General features: G+C 35.7%; 1 protein-coding gene across 1 annotated transcript in view; it reads left to right on the forward strand.

Annotated features, from left to right (window-relative positions):
• The window catches only part of LOC118274501 (proline dehydrogenase 1, mitochondrial), a 40,315-nt gene extending 15,456 nt beyond the window's left edge, over nucleotides 1-24,859 (forward strand). Inside the window, exons 2-11 of the mRNA XM_035592004.2 lie at nucleotides 9,953-10,074; nucleotides 11,044-11,130; nucleotides 18,266-18,447; nucleotides 18,917-18,981; nucleotides 19,065-19,243; nucleotides 20,038-20,317; nucleotides 20,821-20,958; nucleotides 21,327-21,437; nucleotides 21,698-21,860; nucleotides 22,541-24,859. Of these exons, the coding sequence (XP_035447897.1) occupies nucleotides 9,953-10,074; nucleotides 11,044-11,130; nucleotides 18,266-18,447; nucleotides 18,917-18,981; nucleotides 19,065-19,243; nucleotides 20,038-20,317; nucleotides 20,821-20,958; nucleotides 21,327-21,437; nucleotides 21,698-21,860; nucleotides 22,541-22,746 (1,533 nt within the window). The 3' untranslated portion in view covers nucleotides 22,747-24,859. The remainder of the gene's footprint in view (nucleotides 1-9,952; nucleotides 10,075-11,043; nucleotides 11,131-18,265; nucleotides 18,448-18,916; nucleotides 18,982-19,064; nucleotides 19,244-20,037; nucleotides 20,318-20,820; nucleotides 20,959-21,326; nucleotides 21,438-21,697; nucleotides 21,861-22,540) is intronic.
• The last annotated feature ends 305 nt before the right edge of the window (nucleotides 24,860-25,164 follow it).

Consider the following 25,164-nt stretch of genomic DNA (forward strand, 5'->3'; position numbering starts at 1 on the left):
CCACTAGGTAGTCCGCCATAGTCCGCAGCGTACCTGATTGTCTATCTACAGTGCGCGAGGTACTTTCCTTCTACGTGTGTGTCAGGCACCCGGTACCTATTTATGTATTGATTCATATGCGCAAATATTTTATCGCAGAGAAAAAGAATTTACTACCGAGCTGAACTTGAGGATATAGTATATACTCCTAAGAAACATAACGTTTTATTACATAGCGTACGCTTATCTAACTCATTAGTGATTTCCTGTAGTGTTTTTATTATTTGTGACGTTGCTCACACGTTGAGACTTAGCTAATAGTATTTTATTTTACGCTGCATTAAACAATTAACAGTCAATTATTATTGTGATTATTTCTTCGTATTTATAATAACTATTGTGAGACATACTAATTTGACTTAAAAATCACAGTCCTACTGAGTAGGCTGTGCGACAAAAGAAAGTATTAATATTTAATCAGTAATCACGAAAGGCATTACCTAATTGGATTAATGAGCGAAATTGCGGGGAAAAGGTGCTAACGTTCGTGAATCTGGGTCAACGAGGGTCTACGAGGGTCTTTGTATAAAGTGGAACTATAAGAATCAAGAATTTGTTTTGTTTATATTGTGTTCTGAACTATTTACACTCATTTATTGTTACAGTAAAATAGGAACTTAAATATTAAGAAATGAAAACAAATAAATAAATATGTATAACTTAAAAATGAAATTATTAAACGGTTTTACTTACCTTGGCCCGTTTATTTGGGATAAATTCCAATTACTAAAATAGGAATTTAGGTAACCCCCTTCCCGACTTCCAATCGATCTGATATTTGCCATAATAATAAGCCGATTAAAACTGTTTATGTATTACTTGTTTCTGGTATGAAATTATAACTTTTAACTATACATAGACTTACTAAAATGTCATTTATCGTTGAGGATTTAGTATATAGCTTTTCTATAATAAATAAATCAAGATTATTGTGGTCGAATCTCCATCACTTATACTGTTATTTACTTAAATAGTTGTAATAAATATCTATAAAATTATAGTGCTGTAAATAATAGCCATATCAAGAAAAAACGTTCCAATAATGATTTCCAATTACGGACCACATTTTCACTCCGATAAATGATCATTGATAAAAAAATATTCCGAATATTATAATAGGCCTGTTACTATACTGATAATATTGTGACGTAGTGACGTTTACACTTTCTAACATCATGTTTTATGTTTTTTGTTTGTATAGTGACGTCACTAGATAACCACGTCAGAGGCTAGACTATGTTTGAACTGTTCTGTAAAAATAATCCTATATTTCCATAACATAATGTTAAACAATATTATTTTTAACCCTAGTAGGATTCTTTGGAATATTTTTAGTCCATGATGTAATTAATTAATGGAGCCAAAATGGGGTCTATAAATGGAAATCTTTGCTCTTTCGTTTTTTCTATTATCTTTAACTCATAATAGTAACAGATGACAGAAATCGCACATAGACGATCGACGAGCAAATCAACGGATGACGTCATAAATCCCATATAATATGAAGTTTACATGCGAATAAACATGGATAGAAAATCCCGACGTACAACAGCAGAAAGCCCCCCAGCCACGATCAACTCGTCTGCTCGGAGGAACCCTCCTTTTCTTAGGCAACTTTATTCTCGGTTTTCTAAATGTTTTTTTTAAGAGAGAAAATTATCCAATGACTTCTCTCGGGTGAGGCGAGAGGGAGTGTCAGACTCCTACTGACTAAAAACCTCCCCGTTCCTACTTCTGCTTTTCAAGCCGGGAGCCCTGATAAACCCGCTAGGTAGGCCGCAGTTCCGGATCAGGCATCAGCCCTACTGGGGGGTCCAGTTCAGTTATAATTTTATACAAGTTTAGATTAAAGACAGCTCACCAGTGATGGAGCCTAAACACAAGAGAATAAATATCTTAGAATCTATAGATGTTTTACCTGTTTCCCTCAGAACGTCTAAAGAACTAATTAAACCATGAAATATAAACATTAAACCAACACCAACGACTTTACAGCAACCACAAATAATTCGTAAACGTTAACCCACAAAACCGCGTGTCTTGAAACTCTTGGAAGCTATTCCACGTGTTCTAATTCCGTGTTAAATGCTCAAAGGGAATAGAAACGTTTCATTTCTCTTTGTAAAAGGATTTTCTCACAGCTTAGAACGTCTTTCAAAGATTATGTAGACTTTATCATAAACTATTTTCAGATTTGCAAAGTATTGTTGTTGAATTTTCTTTTTGTTGAGCAGAAAGAAGAAGAACGAAACTATAAAGTGTAAATAAAATGATAAAAAGATTAAATTATCTTTAACCGATTTAAAACAAGGAGTTCTCAATTTGATCTGTATGTATGTTTGCGGGCGATTATCTCGCATTTGGTTGAATTGATTTTGATGTGGTTTTCAGCATAGTATTTTTCAGACTTGGGAGAAGGTTTTAAGTATATTGCCTGCCTTAGAAAAATGGAGGTTCGCATTTTAAAACATGTTTTAACAGTTTAGTAAAAAGAGCGTGCTTACTCTTTTTTAAAAGGTCGGCACCGCACCTTTGATACCTCTGGTGTTGCCGACCTTTTAAAAGGAGTAAGTACGCGTATTTTTTTTATATAAACATTTTATATGGTATCCATGGGCGGCGATGATCGCTTACCATCAGGCGACATGTCAGTTCGTCACAAAAAAATCTTGACGAAAAATATGGAATATTTAACGTATAATACCCACACGCTACTACAAATTACCGCCAAAGATATTTTAGCAAAAATATGGACTGATGCCATATCGTCTAAGTATAAAATTGCTAAGTCACACCGTACCTGACCCTGCTATTGAAAACACGTCCGTATTTTTAGGTGTGGCTCTAGGTAACATTATTATGAAAAATCTTGGCAAAGTTTGAAGTATAAAAACTCTTGTCAACAATGTGGAGTTTTCCGTTCACAACTAATTTGGGAGTAATATAAAAAAATACAGGTTTTCTTATGTACATTCATACCGTGTTCAAAGGTTTGCCTCTTTTGATGTCCATTCTCAGTCACACCAAGACGCTTCGATAAGACGAGACGATCGAATGATAATTGAACATTCCGTAAAAAAGTAAAAATCATAACAAATTATACAGCTACACGTTCCTCAGAAACCGGAGTGTTCTACTGGATCCCATTCCTTAGTTTATTCTGATTAATACTCCACTCAATGTCACGTTAGCAACTAGCGGGTAGGCAAGGAAATTACTTCCCTTGTTAGTACTCGTACATTAATTATTGTAATGATTGTAATTAAAATAAAATGACATTAAAACGTCCAAGATCATGTTCAAGATTGCCTTCTGGTTTCAGTATAATTATTTCAGTGTAATTAGGTATATAACTGACATAACCATTTATGTCTAGGAGTGTGATGACTAAATTATAGTTATTAGGTGTTCTTTTTTTTAATTAAAAGATTGCTTGGTTTTCTGTCACCGTAGATGAACTACCGTACTCAGAGACATTTAATAATCACTTAAACTGTACCTTAGTAACGATTTTGTTCCGAAAGCAATTGCTAGCAATAGTACCTGACACAAATAAAATAGGCAAATTTAATTACTTCTTTATTTTAATCAAACTTTTTATATCACATTATTTTTCATTTCTGATTTTCAGTCTTTGTTTATCTATTGTCTCATTAAAACTTCCTTTTTGATCTTCCCAACCCTTAAATTCCTAACCCCCAAAAGGCCGGCAACGCGCTTGTAACGTCTCTAGTGTTTCAAGTGTCCATGCGCAGCGGCGATTGTTTACCATCAGGTGATCCGTCTGCTTGTTTACCGGCTTATACCACAAAAAAAGATGGACAATATAAAAACTTTCCTCTTCTGACTATCACTAAAATAACTAACAAATTGAGTTATGTAAGGTATACAGGAGTTACCCATCCATCTTGCGGGCTGGAATTTTGTTTACTACTGTGTAATGCGAGACGTGGTATTCAAACAAGCTGGCGTTAGTAAACTTGGCTGGTTTTAGCCACTTTTTGCAAGATTCTACTGGTTACACTTTGCATACTAAGTGTATGTAAGGTTGATTGAATTTATCAATTGTTACTTCTGTAGCTCGTTTTATTTACTTTTTTTTTTTTTTTTTTTATATTGAATGGGCCGACGTTTGGCCGCTATCTCGCCTGATGGTAAGTGATGATGCGGCCTACGGTGGAGCACGTCTGCCCATAAGCAACCTATTCACTCGGGCTTTGAAGACACCCAGGTTGTACCCATCAGGAAACACAGACTCCGGCAAGGAGTTCCACTCCCTAGCAGTTCGCACAAAGAAGCTTGAAGCGAAGCGTTTCGTGCGAGTGGGTGGGATATCCACCATGAAACGGTGACGCCTCGCCGATTGTCTTGTGGTTCGTTGATGGAAAGGACTAGGGGGAATCAAGTTGTGCACTTAATTTTTCCAATCACACCTGTGACCCCATGATGTTGCGGGTGTCCATGGGCGATGCTGATCGCTTACCATCAGGTGACCCGTCTGCTCTTTTGCCCACTATTCCATAAAAAAACTAGTCTAAGTCACATTGGACTACAGATAAAGAAAAGATGCCCATATCTTTTTAAAAAAGTACAATTCCTCTAATATTGCCAATTTCCTTAGGCGACGCTGATCGTTTACCATCAAGGACTTGCCTACCTGTTTGTGCCCTTTTCCAATAAAACTCGTTTTGTGACGTGGGATTATTGTATCTGTATCTTTTGATGTCATACTTTTAAATGTCCTGTGGCCTTGCGTCAATAGGTGATTTCCCTAGAGCTTGAGATTCTCCTTAAACTCATTAAAGTTGAATTATTTCTACAAACAACATTTTGATATTCTCAAATGTTTTTCATATTATTATTACACTACATTTTTAATAGTTACTTAGAATATTTTTTTATTTGTGTTAAATTCACTTTAAAACCAAAATTTTCGTCCCCTTCGTCCCTTTTCGCTACATGGTACATGTATATAACATAAATGGTGAAAAGTGGGTGTACATTTGATTTAGATTGTATAGCGACATTAGGTGCCGTAATGTGCACTTCTGCCTACCCTTTCGGGGATAAAAGACGTGGCGTTTCATTCTCAAATGTTCGCAGAATTAAAAAGTTTTCAAGGTCATAATCTTATCGAATGTCTGCTGGCTTTATTATAGAAGGATTTTGAGAACAGTTTCATAAAGTGCCACTCAATAGAAAAAGAGTGGAATATTTGTGTTCGCGTATCAAGTTTTCGGCAAAGTGACTTTGGGAGGTCGTGCGAAAGACACACTATAATAAATATGTAGATATTGGTTAGATATATTTATGGACTCGTGTTATATAAATATATTGTTCTTAAAGATTTATTTTAGGCTCAGGGAGGATGGAGTTCCAATTTGTTGATACCGTCTCTTGAAGAGCGTTAAAAAATAGGACTTATCTAGTGATACCACGGCCACACACAAAACAGACGTGAAACAACGCTTGCGTTGTGTGAGAGAGGTTACCCGGAAGCCCAATAACCCCCTTCTCAAGCTTCCTAATCCCCGATTCCTTAACAACCATTAAATTACTAACCCCCAAAAGGCCGGCAATGTACTTGTATTGCCTCTAGTGTTTCGGGTGTCCATAGGCGCCGGCTTTTGATTGCCATCAGGTGATCCGTCTGCTCGTTTACCGGCTTATACCATAAAAAAAGTACCCAAAACTGAATAACCGCCTTAAAAACGAATCCACAGTAAGTGTAGAGGTATGAGTCATTGTCATGTCATTACGTAGTTGTGACGCGTACCCTCGTTATGTCATGTTCGAATGTTCACTGCCAAGGTTGAACGCTCCAAGAACCGGCCACCTGGCTGTTCAGTGTTCAAATTGCACACTTGTATAATCAAACTCTAACATTACTGCGATACATGAAGTCATTCGATACATAAAGTCATTTTTTCGAGTTATATGTATTTTCTCTGATTGTTTAGATACCACTGACTAACGATGAAGGAAAACATAGTGAGGAAACCTGCGCTTATAAATTTTGATTATAAGTTTGAAATCGTCAACTAGCATTGAGCAAGCGTTGTGATTAATGCTCAAACCTTCTCCGGGTGAGAAGAGGCCTTCAGTCAGAAGTGGCCACTTGTAAGCTGTTGATGTGATGTGCAAAGTCATAATTTAGTTTTCTGAAGTGGTCATGTAACAAACTGTCTTAAAAGGCCGGCAACGCATTTGTGACTTCTCTGGTATTGCGGGTGTTGATAGGCTATGCTGATTGCTTACCATCAGGTGCTGCCATTTTTCTATTGTACTTCTCTGAACTTTAATTAGGCATAACATATGAATAATTTCATACTATGAAATACTCGATTCACAAGACTGTCTAATAAACAAGAGATTACCCAAAAAGCGTTATTTTCTTCTAGGTAACACTTGGTTGCCAAGTTATAAAAAAGATTTATGTAACATGAAACGCGGCGTAGGTGGAAGCCGTGTATGTAATATTTTGTTATCTGATAGAATTCCGATACGCTTCTGCGCATTGCAGAGAAGAGATTGGTTTAACGTTGTCTTTCTCTTCGTAAGTGTCCAAATAATAAATAAATTTATGGTACGTTTTTATCCAGCTCTCCCTAAGATAGATGACGCTTATTATCAGTTTTATTTTTATCAATCTATAATTGACACTTAACATTGCTAGTTCGGGGTTAGTTTAGATGTGTCACGCTAAGTAACTATGAATTAGCATAAGGTTAAGGCATAAAAAAAAATTGCTTAAAACCGCCCTTGAAACTATGTGCCGATATCGGTTACTTTAAATCGACATCAAAAAAGAAGGTTCTTAGTTTTACCTGTACTCAGTTGTACCTGTGTATATGTTTGTATTTAGCATAGCAGCATAATATTTTTCAGACTTAGGAGAGAAGGTTTTAATGATATTACCTGATAAGAAAATGGGGGTGGTAAAGAAAATTTAAGGCGGTTTCCTTTAAAAAAGAAAGTTCTTCTACTGTGAATAAGGTCATTAAAATAAATGAGTGTTTCAGCCCAAAGTAGCCAATAATCGTACTCATAACCATAAATCATAGAAACTTTTCAATTTCACTTAAATCACCAAAACACGAGGTATTTGGCAAGTTGCCATAATAGTTAATACTGCAATAAAAGCGATCTATTAAGCACAATCCATTTAAGATTTTATGTGTATTAAAATAGAACACAAAATCTCTTGTGGTAGGTATTTGTTAAGCGTGGGAAGATGAAGTACCTTTAGATGATAATAACTGAATAAGTATTGTGCTCTTATTTAAATAGGTGATACGTGTTCTTCATGTAGATACATGCTAATATGTGTTTTAAGACAATTGATTAATGGTTATATTTCCTTGTTGTTTGTTATCTAGTGGTTATAATTAAACTTCTTTTAATAGCCTTTTAGTCCATTGAAATGTTACAATTTGAGGGCCGAATAATGCATTTTTTAAGGACGCAATTTTATTTTTTGATCATGTAGGCCCCCCTACAAAAATCTCTACAACTTTTGTTAAATTTTTTTTTATATGGTGAACCGTTGTCGAGTTAGAGGGCGGAGAACGCACGGTCAATTTTCCACTTTGGAAGCGTCTATCTTTCAAACAATTGAATTTGACGAAAAATGGTTTTAGAAACTATAACGTCTTTTTTAATGTCCTATCCATAACCAACCATCACGGATAGGTTAGCTGAAAAAAAAAATGTCTGATGTGATGCAGTGACCGCGCGTTCTCCGCCCTCTATCTCGAAAACGGTTCACCATATATAAAAAAACTTAGTCAAATTGGTAGAGATTTTTGTATTCTACAATATTGATAATGAATACAAATACCAAAAAGACATAGGAAATGAGTTATTTCCAAAAAACCTCAAAAAAAACGATTTTTGGGACCTTTGACCCTGAATTTTAAGAGTTGCTAACACCCTACCATATATACCATGGTTTTGAGACAAGTTTTAGGGGGTCAATATACAAGTATATACAAACTTACAGCTGGGTATCTCGCATTCCGAGATTCTTACCTAATTTAACCTTATTTGACTGGACTAATTTGACGAACCCGGTTAACTTCGGAGCGCTGTAACTGAGTTTCTAATGAATGAAATTGAAAACAGTTGTAGGAAAAAAAAATCTCGAAAAATATTCTACAAGATTGGTCTGAAGCCATTTATTTATAAAATGTAAAAAAAAAGTTATAGAGCAAAAGAGAAAATTTTATTAAAAAATTTTCACTTTTTTACTTATAACTTCTTTAATTGTTAATTTAGGGCAAAAAGGTATATAAACATATTTGTAGGCAAAATCATTTTCTACAAATTATGATTTTAAAAATTTTATTACGATGCATAGTTTCCGAGATATAGCAAAAAAAGTGTTTCCATCCCTTTTTCCAAGATGGCGGCCGAGGGACAAGGGTGGCGACCCCACAAACTTAAGGTTAAGCTTCTATTGACACATATAAAAATTAAAATTTGCGTCCTCTAAAATGTAAAGCTTATGTAACATTTCTATGGACTATTATTGCTTTCGTGAACTATGTAGACTTATTGAGAACTTTTAATGTGGTTCTAGTATGAATAGTATGGTGTAAATAGAAAATTCGTTTTTGTATTGTTACCTAAGTTATAGAAAAACTTATAATAACAATAATTATCCTTATCAAGAGTATTCTTAAGTTCCAAAAGCCAGAGTAAACAGAAAATGAGGCTTTGAATAGGCGTAACTTAAAAATTTCGATTCTTTCATTACAGGTACTATTCGTCGCCTGACCTGAGTTGATAATTCTAAAACAGCATATAAGATACTTTGTCCTCACAAATACATTTCAATTACATTAGAACATGAAACAGAAACATTATAAAAACATTACGAACTTTCCATATTATTATAATTTGTACTTTATGTCAAACTTTCCTAATTTAGTGGATGTTTCCATTTTCATCTATTAGAAGTAAACAAACTACTTTCGAAAGTCCAATTTTAGGCTTTTATCTAAATTGAAGAAGATTAGACAACTATAGAAGAATTTAATTAATTCCGTTGAATTGTTGGTATGAAAGACGGGTGAAGATTGCAAATGCAGGTTTTGACTGAATGGTGATCGATGGTTTAGAAAAAACCATTCATGAATGTGATTGAAGCTAAAGTATGTAAGAGTTGTCCTATCCTTGGATACTAACGTTTTTTTTTTCTCCTCTAATAATGTCTTCTGATTTATTTCGTTGCGGGATCTAAGACCATTTCGTTGCGGGATTCATGTCCCTGGGACGCGCCGGACTTCAGTGTTCCGCTGTTTTCATGGTTGTATCTACTGTAGATCCTGGCTTATAGAAGTTGCAGCGGTTTCGGGACGTAATGGCAGTTTGTTCTAAAAAAGAAAGTGGCATTCTGTAGTTTTCGCTTAATCCATTGGACAAAGACATGTTTACTCCATTCATTATGCCACCATTGTTACTTTCAAGAAAAGATCGAATTACTTTTGAGATTGCCGGTCACACACTGGTGATTTTTCTAGTCTATCTGTGGGCAGCTCTGACTGTTTACCATCAGAGTGTCTACTCTAATTCAACGAAAAACGTAGTTTCGTCCGAAACTCGCAATTTTCGTACTACAATTCAATTTATTGCGAACCTTTGTGAACATAAATGAACGAATGAAATGAAAATAAATAAATAGGTTTTGATATGAAATTAAAAATAAAACGTTATTTTAAGTAATTCCATTAGTAAATCAATAAAACCTACGGCCGAAGATTAAACGAAACTTCGCATTCGAGAACCGGAGTAGGCCCCAGGTCATCCGTCTGCTCTTTTTCAAATCAGTCAGCTTCTATTTAGTATTGACTTTCTTCTTTAGCTTTTATTGTAATCAAAGGTTTAACAAGTACTGTCTCTCTATCCTCAGTTGATGAAGAGGCTGCGCCAGGTGGTGGGCCAGCGAATGTTCGAGATGATCATGAAAGCCACCTTCTACGGCCAGTTCGTCGCTGGCGAGGATCAAAATACCATCAAACCAACTATTGAGAGGTGAGTTTTTGATCATTTGGGCTGATGCCTGATTCGGGGCAATGGACTACTTAGCGGGTTTACCGGGGCTCCGACTCGAAAAGTAGGAGTACGAACAGGGTGTTTTTCAGTCAGTAAGAGTCTGACACTTCCTCTCGCCTCGCTCAAGGCGGGAGAAGACATTGTATGACTCTCCCCCCTCACAAAAATAATGATTGAATAGTTATCACGCGATCTATGAAGCAGGAATATTTTCTGGAGTTTAAGGATAGTTCATTTTATTATTGTAATGTAAGGTTCACTTCAGCTTACCACATCCAGAAATTAAAGAGCCGCATGAATATTACACATTATACATACAGGACTAGCTACCAGGGCACTAGCACATATGAGGAGCTTTTATTTTAAATAGAAAACATAGCATAGTGACAAGTACATTACTTGTGAATCATACAATGTGTACAAACACAAAGTTTTACGAGTTATAATGCAATTAACAATATCGCATGAGCAATGACAGTTTGAAAATTGCTCCTTTATAGCTTAGTGTCATAAAATATTTATATAGCTATGTTTTTTAATTGAATATTTAATGGGTACTTTTTTCTACGTCTGAAATTGTCATTTCTCACTACCTATGTAATAGCTTATACAGTATGTTTTTACTGTACTTAATATTCTTTATACAGAAGCTGTTGATAAACCTTTAATAAATAAATAAATGCCACGCTTGTTATTCCGGGAAGGGATAAGTAGTGGTTAAAGATAATAATTAATTATCAATATTGACCAAAAACAATTGTGTTCTTGATTTAGGTAAGTAGGGCCAAATGGTATAAAACACCAAGGTATATGCTTGTCAACTGGCTGATTATGATGACAATGATGATGACGGCGGCATTCTTCTCGATATCTGTCTTCTATAATAGACTTTTTCTTTCGTTTCTAGTTTTAGTGTAGTACTTAATTGTATTTTTTCGATAATTCCAGATTGCGATCTTTCGGAGTGAAGTCCATCTTGGATTACTCCGTAGAAGAGGACTTGTCACAGGAGGAGGCGGAGAAGCGAGAAGTGAGGTAAATGAACTTTTTTTTATAATTTCTCAGTTTGACTTGTATGTACTTATGTATGTTTGTGTACAATTGTCTCACGTTTAATCGAACCGATTTCGAGGCGGAGTTACGATTGGTACACTTAGGAGCAGGTTTTAGTATATCAACCGAGTTCAAAAAGAGGAGGTTGAAGCCTTATTTTTAACATAGTTTACTGAAAGTTATTTAAAATTCATCGTAAATGGAAATTCGTTAATAATAAAAGCTTGTAATACCTTGAGGTAAAAAGTACAGAACGATACCAACTGACATGCAATTTGTCATTATTGGGGAATCAAAAAATAAAGATGTTTTTTTCGAAATCGCCGTTTATTTTTAGGGTGAATACTGAATAACCATAAAGTCGATTTTCGCGTGTTCCGATATATTTTACATAGAATACGTATTGGGGTTTTGTACGCATTCGTGATTGCGTGATGTGAACTCAATTAGCATTTTTATTTCTTGGAATATTTGCCTACAGATATTTTATCGAGACCTATTTTATGGGACTGTAAAACATGTTAGGAAAATGCCTAGTTGAAATAAAAATATGTTTTGAACAGAAATCATGAATTTTATGTTTATTAAGCGTAAACGAATGAATGGATTAGTGAATAAAATTATTGATTTCGATTTTTTTATTAATTAAAACCATATAAAACTTGCCTTTAATCTTTACTATCTTCTTATGTGATGGAGAAAATCTTTCGCATTTGACTTTGCGAGAGTAAGGTTAGGTATTGTTCAGATACTCTATTTTATGGTATAGGAGACTAGCAGACGGATTACCTGATGGTAAGAGGTCAGCGCCGCCAATGAACACCCGCAACACCAGAAAAGTCGCAAGAGCGTTACCGGCCTTTTAAAAAGTAATACGTTTATTTACCTGACTATAAATCACCCAGGCACCTATAAAAGGCTATAAAGTTCTCTAAATAAGCAAGCTAACAGTCTAGACGCTGATAACGAAAGTATTTTAATTAAGTTGAAAATAATAATGACATTTACGAATTAGCAGCTGATTTCAATCTGTGTGTTAAAAATAATTAAAATTACCTTTAACCGACGAGCATGCATGAAAAGACTGATAACTGTTGATGAAGCCAAAGAGGTGAGTAATAGGCGTTCCATTGGATATATGCTATAACTCATACCTGTCTCCCATGAAGGTAGACAGAGACAATGGAACACCAATTACGAATCTTATACACCTCTTTCGCTTTATCAACAATCATCAGTCTTTACATGCATGCTCGTTGGTTAAGGGTACTTTTAATTTGGCCTTTCTTTAATATATCGCCAGAGATGGGACACTGCTAGCTAAATAGGTAAATAAATTATCATGTAAATCAATACATAACGTGCACATTCCTTGCTTATGTACTACAATTTCTCCGTATATCGGTTACGACCTTTTATATTATGTATGACGTATGTATCTTGCATGGCAACTGTCGTCAAGGCGAAGATCAAGTGTAAGTTGAATGTAATGATTTCAGCCCCATTATGTACTTGTTATATAGAAGGGGGATATGCATAGAAATGCAGGGCAATTATTCTGATGTTATAGGATATAGATAGTAGAGTTTTAGAGATATAATGTAGGTCCATTTTGGAAATATTATTATTATTTATTCGGAATGAAAGGAAAACTGTGAAAAGATTATTATTTTTCAAAGTAGAAGTATTTAATCAGTCGGGACTAAATAATGCCAGTACCTAAATCACATATTACCGTTAAATTAACTAGCGTAAAATTATCAAATCAAATCAAATTAACTTATTTACTGAAGGTGTTATATTGTTTAATCATACAGTACCGTTAGTACGAGTTTACTTTTCACGTTTACCTAAAATAATCGAAACGAGAGAACATTCGGCGCTCTACTTCGCCGGTTCGAACAAACAACCAATCAGAACGCCGAACGCGCTCTCGTTTAGGCATGCAAATATTAGGTACATAATAATTAATTAGTAACAAATCAGTCAAAATTTTCTTATATTAAATTCTCAAAAGAATCTTATTTCGCCTTTCTAGTTTTTACTTAGTAACTAGAATTTCAATAAGGCATAATGTAGTATGCCTTGGCTCGCGTGCTCGTCACGAAATACCAACGTAAATCTCTTGTCTTTGTTGTGGTAATGTCCAACCTTCTGAAACATTGTTCTCGCTATAAATAAAGGCATCACGTGTAGACAAACGTACGTGCGTAGCTGGCTTTTGTCAAAATCGTTTTGGACTTAATTTCTTTGCTAATTAAGAGTAATTTTCGTTTAAAATCTCTATTGGCATGTAATGGTTTATGTTTTTTTGACGAAAGTCTTAATTATGGAGCCATAGCTCCACATAGATAAATGGAACGTCGAATATTTTAATATTAACAACATCTGATTATTTTATATCTTCTGATTAATTTCGTTGCGGGATCCAAGACATTCATTCACGTCCCTGTGACGCGCCGGACTTCAGTGTTCCGGTGTTTTCATGGTTGTATCTACTGTAAATCCTGGCTTACAGGAGTTGCAGTGGTATGGGAGGTTGTGGCGGGCTTGTCCAAAAAACATCTTATTCTCTTATGTTGCTTTTGGATTCGTTTACCTTTTTTATTATTTTAATATTAAAGTGATAGTATACTGATAAAATAAACCCCTTTTACATAGCTTTTTTTTTTGTTTTTATTTTATTTTAATCATACCGTCTCTTTCAGTGGCAGATTGACGCGTGAGCGCTTGGCGGAATTACTAAAACATAACCCGCACAAACTACATGAGCTTATACTTCTCGGGTTTTATTTTTTTTTCTTTATCATTTTAGTTAACGTAACTATCTGTGGGTATAGCATGACGAAAATATCTGTGGTCCAAGGCTTGTGTCACTCGTTTGACAGCTGACAGCTGACAACCACGGTATTCTCGACTTGTCATAGCCTCATTATGTAACCGTCATGTTATGACGTATGTAACACACATTATGACGTAATTCATTATCGTATGACCTTCAAGTTAGATTTTCATTTGTTGCTACTTTACTTTTTTTATTACATTTTAGTTCGATTGTTCTTGATAATGATTTTATTTGATGGCAAAAGTTGACGTATCGTTTTATGTTTTAGTTTTGACTTTAATGAAGGTAGATAGATGTTTTTACTTATTAGCTGAGTACTAAGTAGACTGAGATAGTAGTTACTACTGTTAGATTAAATATTTACTTATTTTTTTATAATTCTGCCGTGATCAAAGATCAAATAACTTACCTTAGGTAGGCCTAAGGCCTAGATAGGATTTCTCTTAGTTAGGTAGCTAAGAGCAATCGCCTAGCAATACAGGTTCAAAAAGCTTGAAACTCCCATAATTGTTTTTTTTTTCGTAATACTCTTTGGCGGGTTTAAAAACACTGCCCGCGTAATCAGATTAAATTAATATTTAACTTTTTTTAAACGATCTTTTACTTAGTGACTAGTGACGGTTAGTGACTAGGGGTGTAAGCGATATAGTCGATGTAATTAGAATTACAAATAGGTACGTATACGTAAGGCTTCATTCGATTTATGTCGACAAATGAGAACACTCGTTATGGACGTCACTAGCTAATTTTGTGAATAGGTTTATTTAAACTATAGTATACATACCTATTATGTTTTAACGTTGGTCTCTGCTAAACTTAATTTGCACACAAGTACCTATGGGATTTTTAGAAGAAAAAATTTAATAGGAAATGTGTTTTACAATTACAGTCGATATTTGTGATCTAAAGTTTTGATTAACAGATAAGGGAGCTTTTCAAACAGAGATGTGCTATGTAGCTATGCTACGAAGATGTAATAGCTAAGCTGTGAAACTATGTGACCGTTTCCACTGATACTAAGCTATGTAGCTGTGCGCGGAAGATGCGCAGCTCGAGTATGCGATGTATCGATAGTAGGGAAGCCATCGATAGCACACATTCATAGCACATAAAAACATAGCCAGGTTGAGTGCGTTTCCAATAGTGCTAAGCTATGTGTACCAATGAATATGATTGATGGAAGCCTAACGTATCCACAACTACGTAGCACACCACATCTCTAGTGGAAAAGTAACCTAATTCTACAATGAATAAATAGTTTTTGTAAACTACAAATGTAAACGTCATTAAACTGTCTATCAACCTGAATAATTAAAATAAAGTCATCACACAAATAAAGATTAAAATCGTATGTCAGACTGTGAAAAAAACGCCTGTGATCTAGATAAAAACGACAGAGAAAGCGCAAACGAAAATAGCTTTCAATGAACTATTAACGTGACCTAGATATGTCAAGACTCGCGACCATGCAAATATTACATCGTTTCCGACAGTTCAATATACACTGTATTCTAACGCGATTAGGTTTATTTTTAATTGGATCAATCTGGATGAAGCTTGCCAATAATTTGACAGTGAAAGTGGATTTTGAGGAGATTATTTTTAAATGGGTGTTGTTAGTCATTTGTTTGAAATATAGGGCAATGTACGGAGCTGACGATGAGGAGGTATTTGGAGTTCTATTGTTATGTAACAGACGGAGACTGTTCTCTCTACTCGTTTAGGGACATCTGGTTAAATTTTTTGAGGAATCCAAGAAAGTTTATGGCTTTAAAGGACACCTGTTGTCTTATGATGATCAATCTAACCATTCGGGCAGGTTTGTCCAAAAATACTATGGACGTTAAGATTTAATAAACTTCCATGATGGGAAATCTCAGGAATTCGAACTATTTCGAACTTTCTAGAACTAAATTCAATAGCAACAACATGAATATTGGATACTATTGTTATTTCGGTCACGTAGCATTTGGCGACCATATATTATAAGTTTATGGTTGCTTACACGGAATTCCTGAATAAATCCATTGCTCCGTTTTTGGAACCGAAAATAGGAACAATACCTTGCTGTATACATTTTTAAACGTCGCTATTCTAAATTGAATAGTTTTTGGAAATGTTAGAAACATGATTTTTAGAGTTGCAGAGACCGTCTTGATTTAATATCCTGTGTCCCCTTGATGAGGCAGTGAGCGTCCACTGAAGACACGGAGATCCTTATAAAACTGACTGCACACAACAAGGACCTCTTATTAATTATTTTAATGAATTGAATAGGTACTAAGTTTGTGAACTCTGTATGTTTGTAAACGCACTCACGACACAAGAGAAAATCCTGGTGTAAGGCACTGTCCATTAAAAACACAAAGTAGACTGAGAACAAAATTGTCATAGCTTCATTATGATAGCATTTGTCATAGGTTTATTATGATAGAATGAACGAAAGACATAATTTATATCGCAGAAATATCTCAGGAACTTCTAGGAAGAACTGATTTACTAGTAATTTCTCGACCATCATAGAGCCGTATGGCCGATGTAGGCCGGCTGCCAGAGATATCAATCTGAGACGTAACGTCTGACAGAATGTAATTAAACTCTTTATGAGTCATTCAATGTAAAACTGTCATTGTGTTTTATAATAGCTATGAATGTCTTACAACGCACTTTCGATGGGTACGTGTGTGAGTATGGGGAGTAATTTGTCTGAGTGATGGTTAAACAAGAGTAAGGTATGGAGTAAACTGATTTTAAGTTTATTACGCTTAAAAAAGAGAAAAGTATTGGGTAGACTGATTTTAGGTTTAGGTATTATGTTTTGGAAAAACTGACCTCGTTTACCGTTGAGCAGAGGGGCTTGGGTTCGGTAGCCTATGGGAAGAGAATTAATGAGTGTTTGTGTGTGTGTGTTTGTTCGTTATTTTCAAAAATTTTTGTGTTACCTGTGTATTTTGATTTTTTTGGCAAGCCCTTATCATTACATATGGACCTGAAGGCCCTATCCTGTATAACCACTTCTGGCAGTCGTGTTAAGACTATTTGATTTCAATAGGGACTTCATGTTCTTTGCAAATATGAACGCTTTTCTGTCATAGCGGTCTCTGAATAATATAGACCGTGGCGTAGTATGGTATGTGTAGTGAATTCCTGAGTTTGACCATGTGTATTATTAGCGAACAAACGATTATATGTCTTATAGCTATGCATATATGTTTTAAGGTTAAAATAAATAACATAATGTCTAACGCGTGCTTGGCTAAGCCCTATGCCTATCACCGTCACGCATTACGATCGATTTGATGAAAATAAACTCTATTACCCAACTGTAAAGTTCAGGTTTCAGTAACAAACAATACTTTTATGTTCTCATTCGTATTATATTCTAGCTATTCTGAAAGCAACCTTAGTTTAACGAATTTAAAGGTGATTTTCTTTTACATTCAAATGAAACGTATATCCACGTCGATTTAAATAAATGTTTTTACTCATACTGAGTGAATTTAGAAATCAATTCTTCAATTTGTTCTAGTGGAAAAGGGACGGAGTTATTGGGCTATATGTGCGTCTCTTTTACACTGAAATGATTGTAATGGCTCATTACACGGGTCTTGATTGCAATTACTTGGTTCGCTTAATTCTGATGTTGTCGGATTGTCCATTAAGCCTACTGACCGAAATGGTGGTCATTTAGCCACTACTTAAAATCGATTAGATGGAACTTTAAGTGCTATTAAGGTATGAATAGGTCGAATAGTACGGAGAATTCCAGAAATGATATATTGTCATGTGTTTTGGCAATAAAACGGGGTAATTTTCTTTGTGTATTGAGACTGTCAGGGATATGCCTATGAATTAATAGATCATAAATAGGTTTAGGGTCTTGTCAAATTCAGTGGCATTGATATAAATATCTTCATACCTTTAAATAGAATAATTGTTTCATATCTGCTTGTACCATATCACATACCGTCACATGCACATGACATCCAGACCAGAAACAACAATTTGTGGATCACATAAAGTGTTGCTCCGTGCAGGACCTCGACCTCGCTAAACTTTGCACGACAGCCAGTTATCCAGCCACGGCGCAAATCGAGCACTCTAATAGGAAAATAGACTATAAATAATAAATAATATATATAAGAATAAAGGATAATAACATTCTACTCTACCTTTAACGAACAACACTAAAGCACCACCAAAAAAAAATCCAAAACAAACCCAAAATGGCTGTTCAGCTCAAAAACTTTACCAATTCCTCTGTAATTCCAGTGCTTCCATATCAGCATGCGGCGACAAGCAGGAGGAGGGCCAGCTGAAGCAGTACCACGTGGAACAGAGGTTCGCTGACCGCCGGTACAAGGTCACCAGCGCCAGGACCTACTTCTACCTCAACGAGGCCTCTTGTGAGAAGAACATGGAGGCCTTCTTGAAGAGTATTGATGCTGTTGCTGGTGAGAGTCTCTTTTTTATGGAATACTTCTGATTATTAGAAGTTTATGATTTCTAGTTTATGATTTAAGAAGCTTGTGATTTCTCTGATGATAAGCATTTCATGTCGGCTATGTAGGGTGTATCTCAGTAAATGCTTTATTTAATGTGTATAACTTAAGTTTCCTAAAAAAGTCTTTCAGTTTTGTTGCTTACGAAAAGTTCAGAAAAATCTCTAATATTAGGTCCAAAAGATAGGTGATACTTGTACTAATAATGAATGATATCGGCATTTTAGCCAATGCTCAATTTTTTTACGCCGTGTTGACGACTTTTTTTTTTTTTTTGTATGTCATTTATTGCAAATTATTTGTTGCAATTTGTTTTTTTTCATATTTGGAAAATTTTAAAACTTAGTGTGAAAAGTTAAAGTTGAGGTTAGAATTTGCTATAATTAAGTACTTACATAATTATTGTTTTCTCTTGTTTCAGGCATCACAAAGAGCACAGGTCTGATGGCCGTCAAGCTAACAGCTCTCGGCAGGCCGCAGTTGCTTGTAAGTTTGCAAATATTCACTCTTCTCTTCGTATTTCTGCTTGCCTGGTACCTCAAAATAACGTATCTCAATTCTTCTTCCAGCTACAATTGTCAGAGGTGATCATGCGCGCACGTAACTACATGCAGCAGATCGGTGGAGGTACTGGAAACGTCCTGACGCACCACAAGACTATTGAGGACTTCCAACGGTACTTCGGAGACCACAGCTCCAAGCCGGAGGTCCAGGAGTTCATGAAGAAGATCACCTCGGATAAGGAGGGGTGAGTTTGATAGATGTTCCTCTTTGTTAATAGCTAGCGAGGTTACTTAAGGGATGTCTTAGGGTACCATAGGGTCTCTTTAAAGAAGAATTAGGCTGGCCATGCACTATGCTTACAGAAGTTTACTTTAGAAGTAAACCCAACCAGTTTGCAAGTCCGCGATTTGTTTTTTCGTTAGCTGATGTTTATTTTTTTATGCTTTTGATAGGTGATTGTAGCTACAGTTGAATATTTTCAGTGTGGTCCACATATTCCCGTGGGACCGGTCAGTGGCGACACCTTTTAACATTTGTAAGCGCTGTCTCGTAAATGTTGCTAGTTTGTAAATATTAACTTTCAAAATGGCCACCTTGATAGTCATCTCTCGCTCACACGTAATAAGAGAAAGGGAGAAGCAAATAGATATTTTAAATGATAAATATTTTCTTCTCACACTTATCATAAGTAAAATAATGCGGTATAATTAAGTAATCATTTCTAATCTCCACATTAATTTGTCGGTTTTATTTTTGATTTGAAGTGTCGTTCGTTAGTAGCTAGTTAGTAGCTAGCATGTTGCTATACCTTGAGTCGATGTAGGCTTTTAACTTATCCTACTGTTCAATAATATTTGTTTTATAACATTACGACCAGAAAAGTTGTCTAACAGTTAAATAGATTAGTCATATAACTTGAATAGCTAGTTTTCAAAACCCGTCACTGTCGATATCATTAAACTGAAAGAATGAGCGATACATCTAAAACCTATTCCAAAAATTGTAAGCAATGGTCTAACAAAACCCCTTCTATTCCAGAATCGTCCATTTGTTCCCCTGGTCGAACATTTTGGACGAGGACATGAACTTATCCGATTCGTTCCGAGTTCCGGACCCTAAGACCGGTCAGATGCGTCGTCTGATCTCCCAGATCTCGCCCAAGGAGGAGGAGATGTTCCGGAACATGCTCCGGAGGCTGAACTACATCATCAAAATCGCCAACGACGCTGACGTCAGGGTCATGATTGATGCGGAGCAGACGTACTTCCAGCCAGCGATATCTAGGATCTGCTTGGAGATGATGAGGAGATACAATAAAGTAAGTATTATTTAAGTTGAAGATGTGACGGAGGATGATATGTAGAGGAGGAGATACAGAGACTATACCAACTTCATTAATTTAAGATTGCACGGTTGTCGTGGTGGTAGGGCAACCGACTGCCGCGCGACATGTAGCGGGTTCGATTCTCGCACGGAGAAACTCTTTCTGTGATCGACAAATTGTTGTTTCGGGTTTTGGTGTCATGTGTATGTGAACTTGTATGTTTGTAAATGCACCCACGATATAGCAGACAGTCAGAGTGTGGGGCGACGTATAATTTAAAAATAAATAAATAAATTAGTTACTACTAATTCCCAACTAGTTTAAATCTAAAATCTGTTAATACGAAAGTTGTTTTAATAAACACAGTCTGGAAACGAACAAACACATTTATCATTATGAAAGGAAGTTCCTATTCCTTAATCCGCCTCCCCACTTTTACCAGCAGAGAGTTTACCGTGTCTTCTAACGTAAGGTGCTAATGTTCTCCTTCATTCCAGGACAAGTTCCTAGTGTTCAACACGTACCAGACGTACCTGAAGAACACGTACCAGGAGATCCTGACTGACCTGGAGCAGGCGCAGCGACAGAACTTCTACTGGGGAGCCAAGCTCGTGCGCGGCGCGTATATTGAACAGGTATGTATGCTTGCCTAATGGTTTCTTTTTGTTTTACTCTTCTACCATAACTTATTGGGGTTAGGTTACATGAAATTCAGATAAATGTCAGCAATTTACGTATCGCGACTGTTGTCTACCGCCTGCCCTGTACAACCTGCTAAGGATGATTTATTTTTCTTTAAGTTAGATACTTAAATGTTTCAGTTACGTAAGAAGGTCACAATTATATTATAAGTGACTATTTATTTGTTATTGATAAGTTTGGATAGATTTTTAATTACTTTTCTACAGAATGTTCCTCGTACTTCGTAAAGCATGTTAAATATCTATTTAACCCCTCATTGCCCCTAGAAATATTATCTTACTGAATATCTTGTAACTTGCAGGAGCGCGCCCGTGCCGCTGCGATGGGTTACGACGACCCAACCTGCGAGAACGTGGAGGCCACCACCGTGTCCTTCCACAAGTGCCTCAAGGAGATCCTCAGCAGGGTCAAGGTGAGTCTTATAACTTTTTTAGAAGTAGACAGAAAGATATCAGCTATTTATGGTTTAAAGTTTTTTTTAGCTGCACGTAAGACATGGTTCATATCCATCATTTTCGGTTCTTTTATTTAAGCCTTTAGTCCTCATTAAATCTATTTGGTCGAAATAGGTCAAACAGATTCATAATTATTATATTTATATGGCAATCTATGATGTTTTCCTCCGCAAGTTTCGAAGGATTAAACAACTATAATGTATTATGTTCTGAACAGGGGCCGAACAAGGAGCGGCTGGGTATAATGGTGGCGTCCCACAACGAGGACACGGTGCGGTACGCCATCCAGCTGATGAAGGAGCACGACATCAAGCCCGAGGACAAGGTCGTCTGCTTCGGACAACTGCTCGGCATGTGCGACCACATCACCTTCCCGCTAGGTAAGCTTATGGACTCTTGGTACTATGGTAGTGTTTAAAAAATAAGAACATAAAGCCCGAGGACAAGGTCGTCTGCTTCGGACAACTGCTCGGCATGTGCGACCACATCACCTTCCCGCTAGGTAAGCTTATGGACTCATGGTACTATGGTAATGTTTGAAAAATAAGAACATAAAGCCCGAGGACAAGGTCGTCTGCTTCGGACAACTGCTCGGCATGTGCGACCACATCACCTTCCCGCTAGGTAAGCTTATGGACTCTTGGTACTATGGTAGTGTTTAAAAAATAAGAACTTTTTCTTTGTTTTACTGTAGTTGGTATGAAAGAGGTAGCTCAACTAAGTGGCGGGTTGAGGCCTATGTTTAACAGTGGACCGATATGATGTTGATGATGAAATCAAAAACATTTTTCTTTTTTGTAAGACGATGTGACACGGTACTGTGGAATCTGATAAATTATCCATCTTGTTTGAAATTTTTTTATGTTTTCTTTTATTCCTATGGTTACACTCCATTTAGGGTCCTTGTGCACGATGGTATGGTCAAGAATACTTCGACGAAAATTTTATATTTTTACAAACATGATACAGTATATTCAGGCGTTCAGGAGAAGTAGAGTTACTCCAAACTATAATCTATTATACTACAGTTTAAGTTACAATTTCCATTACCTCTTTCCAGGTCAAGCCGGTTACTCCGCCTACAAATACGTACCGTACGGCCCCGTCCTGGAGGTGCTGCCCTACCTGTCCCGGCGGGCGAACGAGAACCGAGGCTTCCTCAAGAAAATCAAGAAGGAGAAGAAACTCATTCTCAAAGAAATCGTCCGCCGAGTGGCCACCGGCCAAATGTTCTACAAACCTGTCGGGCACTATACGCCCGTGTAAATATACAACTTAAGTCCACGTGTTATAGTCTAATTTACTTTGCGGGATGTTGAGATGCCAATGTGACGCGGCGTGACTTGTGAGTAGATCTAGTCGCAATACATTTGATGCGTTGTTGGGGATGTAAGAACGAATGGAGTTACTCGGTTGCGATTTATCGATATTTTTTGGTGTGCGACATCACTATGAAAATTTTCTTTCACGCTAGGGTTGAGAAATGTCGATGATTACATCAAATGTCGATAAAATCGTATCGAGTTCCCCAAGTAGTAGTTTGTCTGTGATTGATTGTTGGTAATTCGGTTGTCTAGGATAAATATCCTTAAAACCTATTTCGAACAGATATTTCTAATAAGAACACAATGTTTGTGTAGGTAAATATTTAACTAATATAGGTAATTTAATCGAGTTTGATAAATGTAACTCAGGTATCATAATCTTGTCATTAAAGATGTAATTATTATCAATTAATTAAGTTAATTTATCAGGCTCTTTGAATACCAAATTGTTAAGCTTAGAAATGATCATTTGAAAGAGGTTTTACTATCGACAACATGGCGGTTGTCAAAGATTGGCGGGAAAATAAATAATGAATGAATTTTAAAATGTCAATAATACAAGATTATGAGTTAACTGTACATAAGTCAATAGAGCGCCCGGTGTGCTAGTAAAACAAAGGATCTGAATAATAAACGCCAAAGTATATGAAACATACTGATTACATGGATGAAGAATCATTCATATTATAATTAAAACAAATGTACTTACTCTCGTATCTTGTATCTTAATTAATAATAAACAAACAGGATTTGTAAATATTTGTCTATAGTCTGTGTTGCCAGGAATCTCTTGTAAGGTATAAAAACTTGGCTATAATCTACAAAATTAATTCAATATTACCAGTAAACAAAATGACTGATCTACAATGGCAACACTGACGACCGTATTCATAAAAAGAACGAAGTAACAAAATCGGAAACAGTATTGATTGTGTGCTTCTTACAGTATTTTTATTTATTAACTTATGTATATTATTATTTATCGACGCTTATAATTATAGTGTTAATATCGAACTTAGGTCGCTGTTTATAAATATGTAGGATGTTAAAATATTTTAAAAATAATAATAATTGAGGAGAAAATCGTATGCGTTGCAGACATTTGAATTTGGAACGAAGTTAGTTATGCAGTGGAATATTGTTTAGATGGTTCTACAAAACTTTTTAATTTTGTTCGAAAATGTTATTTTTTAAATAACATGAGATTTGCGCGTGTCGTGTATAGGAACAATGCCGCATTCACAACACATCGTTTCGGCTCGCATTTACACAATATTTGTACCAAAATATTTTACAACATAAACGTCCTTAGGAACTAGTCATTTCTACTAGTTTTTTTAACAACTGTTTAATTTTATTAGGGCGATAAAATAATGCATTTTCATGTTCCACGCGTACTTTTAAATAAGTTTGTAATCATGGTTATTATTTATTGTCTAATTTAGGTAGCCTTATTTTGTCTTTTGTGGGTTGCCGCAGTTAAAAAACGAAGATGTGTTCTTTGTAATTTCTGACTATGTGTAACCTGCCTTACAAATAAATAACTAGCTGCGGTATGTAAAATAAAATGGTTTCCGAAATGATTACCTAATTTTTCTATTTAAAAATGAGGAATAATAGAATGGACTTTGAATTAATCCGTCGAATTTTTTTCAATAGGATTTTTGTACGTATTTGTATTTTACCGTAGCTACGCTCAGTTCCTATCTAGGTACTTATCAAATCTATGTTTGTCACACACGCCGACATTTTATCTTTAGTTGCTCGAAGTTAGGGCTGTGTCAGTACTGACTTCTTACGGAAAAAAACAATATTTTGTTGAGTTAGTCTTAGTTCAATCAGCGTGCGTACATTTTAAAAATGTTACACACGTTTATATTAATCCTCAAATTGTGTTTTTGTTTTTGTAAACGTTTTATTTCGTCCACGATTTATTTATTTATTAATTTGTGAACTGTTTATATTTTTTTTCCTTGCGCTAATTAATTATTATTGTGATGCTATTTTTAGATTATTTTACGGATAGACTTTTAATAAAGACAAACTTGTTTTGATATTTTTCTTTTATTTTTGGTTTCCTTTTTTTACCTTTCCTTTTTTGATTGTGTGACGTGAGTGTCTGTTAGTCGTGGCTTATTAAGTTATTATAAAATAGTTACACAATGTAACCGGTAGACCGTTATAATGTATTGAAGTTAAATTAAAAGATGCTACTGAATTAGCACGCGATGTAGCAATATCCACGAGTCACGACGTATAACATGTCATAGGTGCATAATAAAAGCTTCAGCATTATTTAGATGTCAATTATATTGCACTTATTTTGGCAGTAAAACCTTTTTAGTTATCTCAACGCTTG

This window comes from Spodoptera frugiperda, chromosome 11 (assembly GCF_023101765.2).
Source record: "Spodoptera frugiperda isolate SF20-4 chromosome 11, AGI-APGP_CSIRO_Sfru_2.0, whole genome shotgun sequence".
Classification (NCBI taxonomy): Eukaryota; Metazoa; Arthropoda; class Insecta; order Lepidoptera; family Noctuidae; genus Spodoptera; species Spodoptera frugiperda.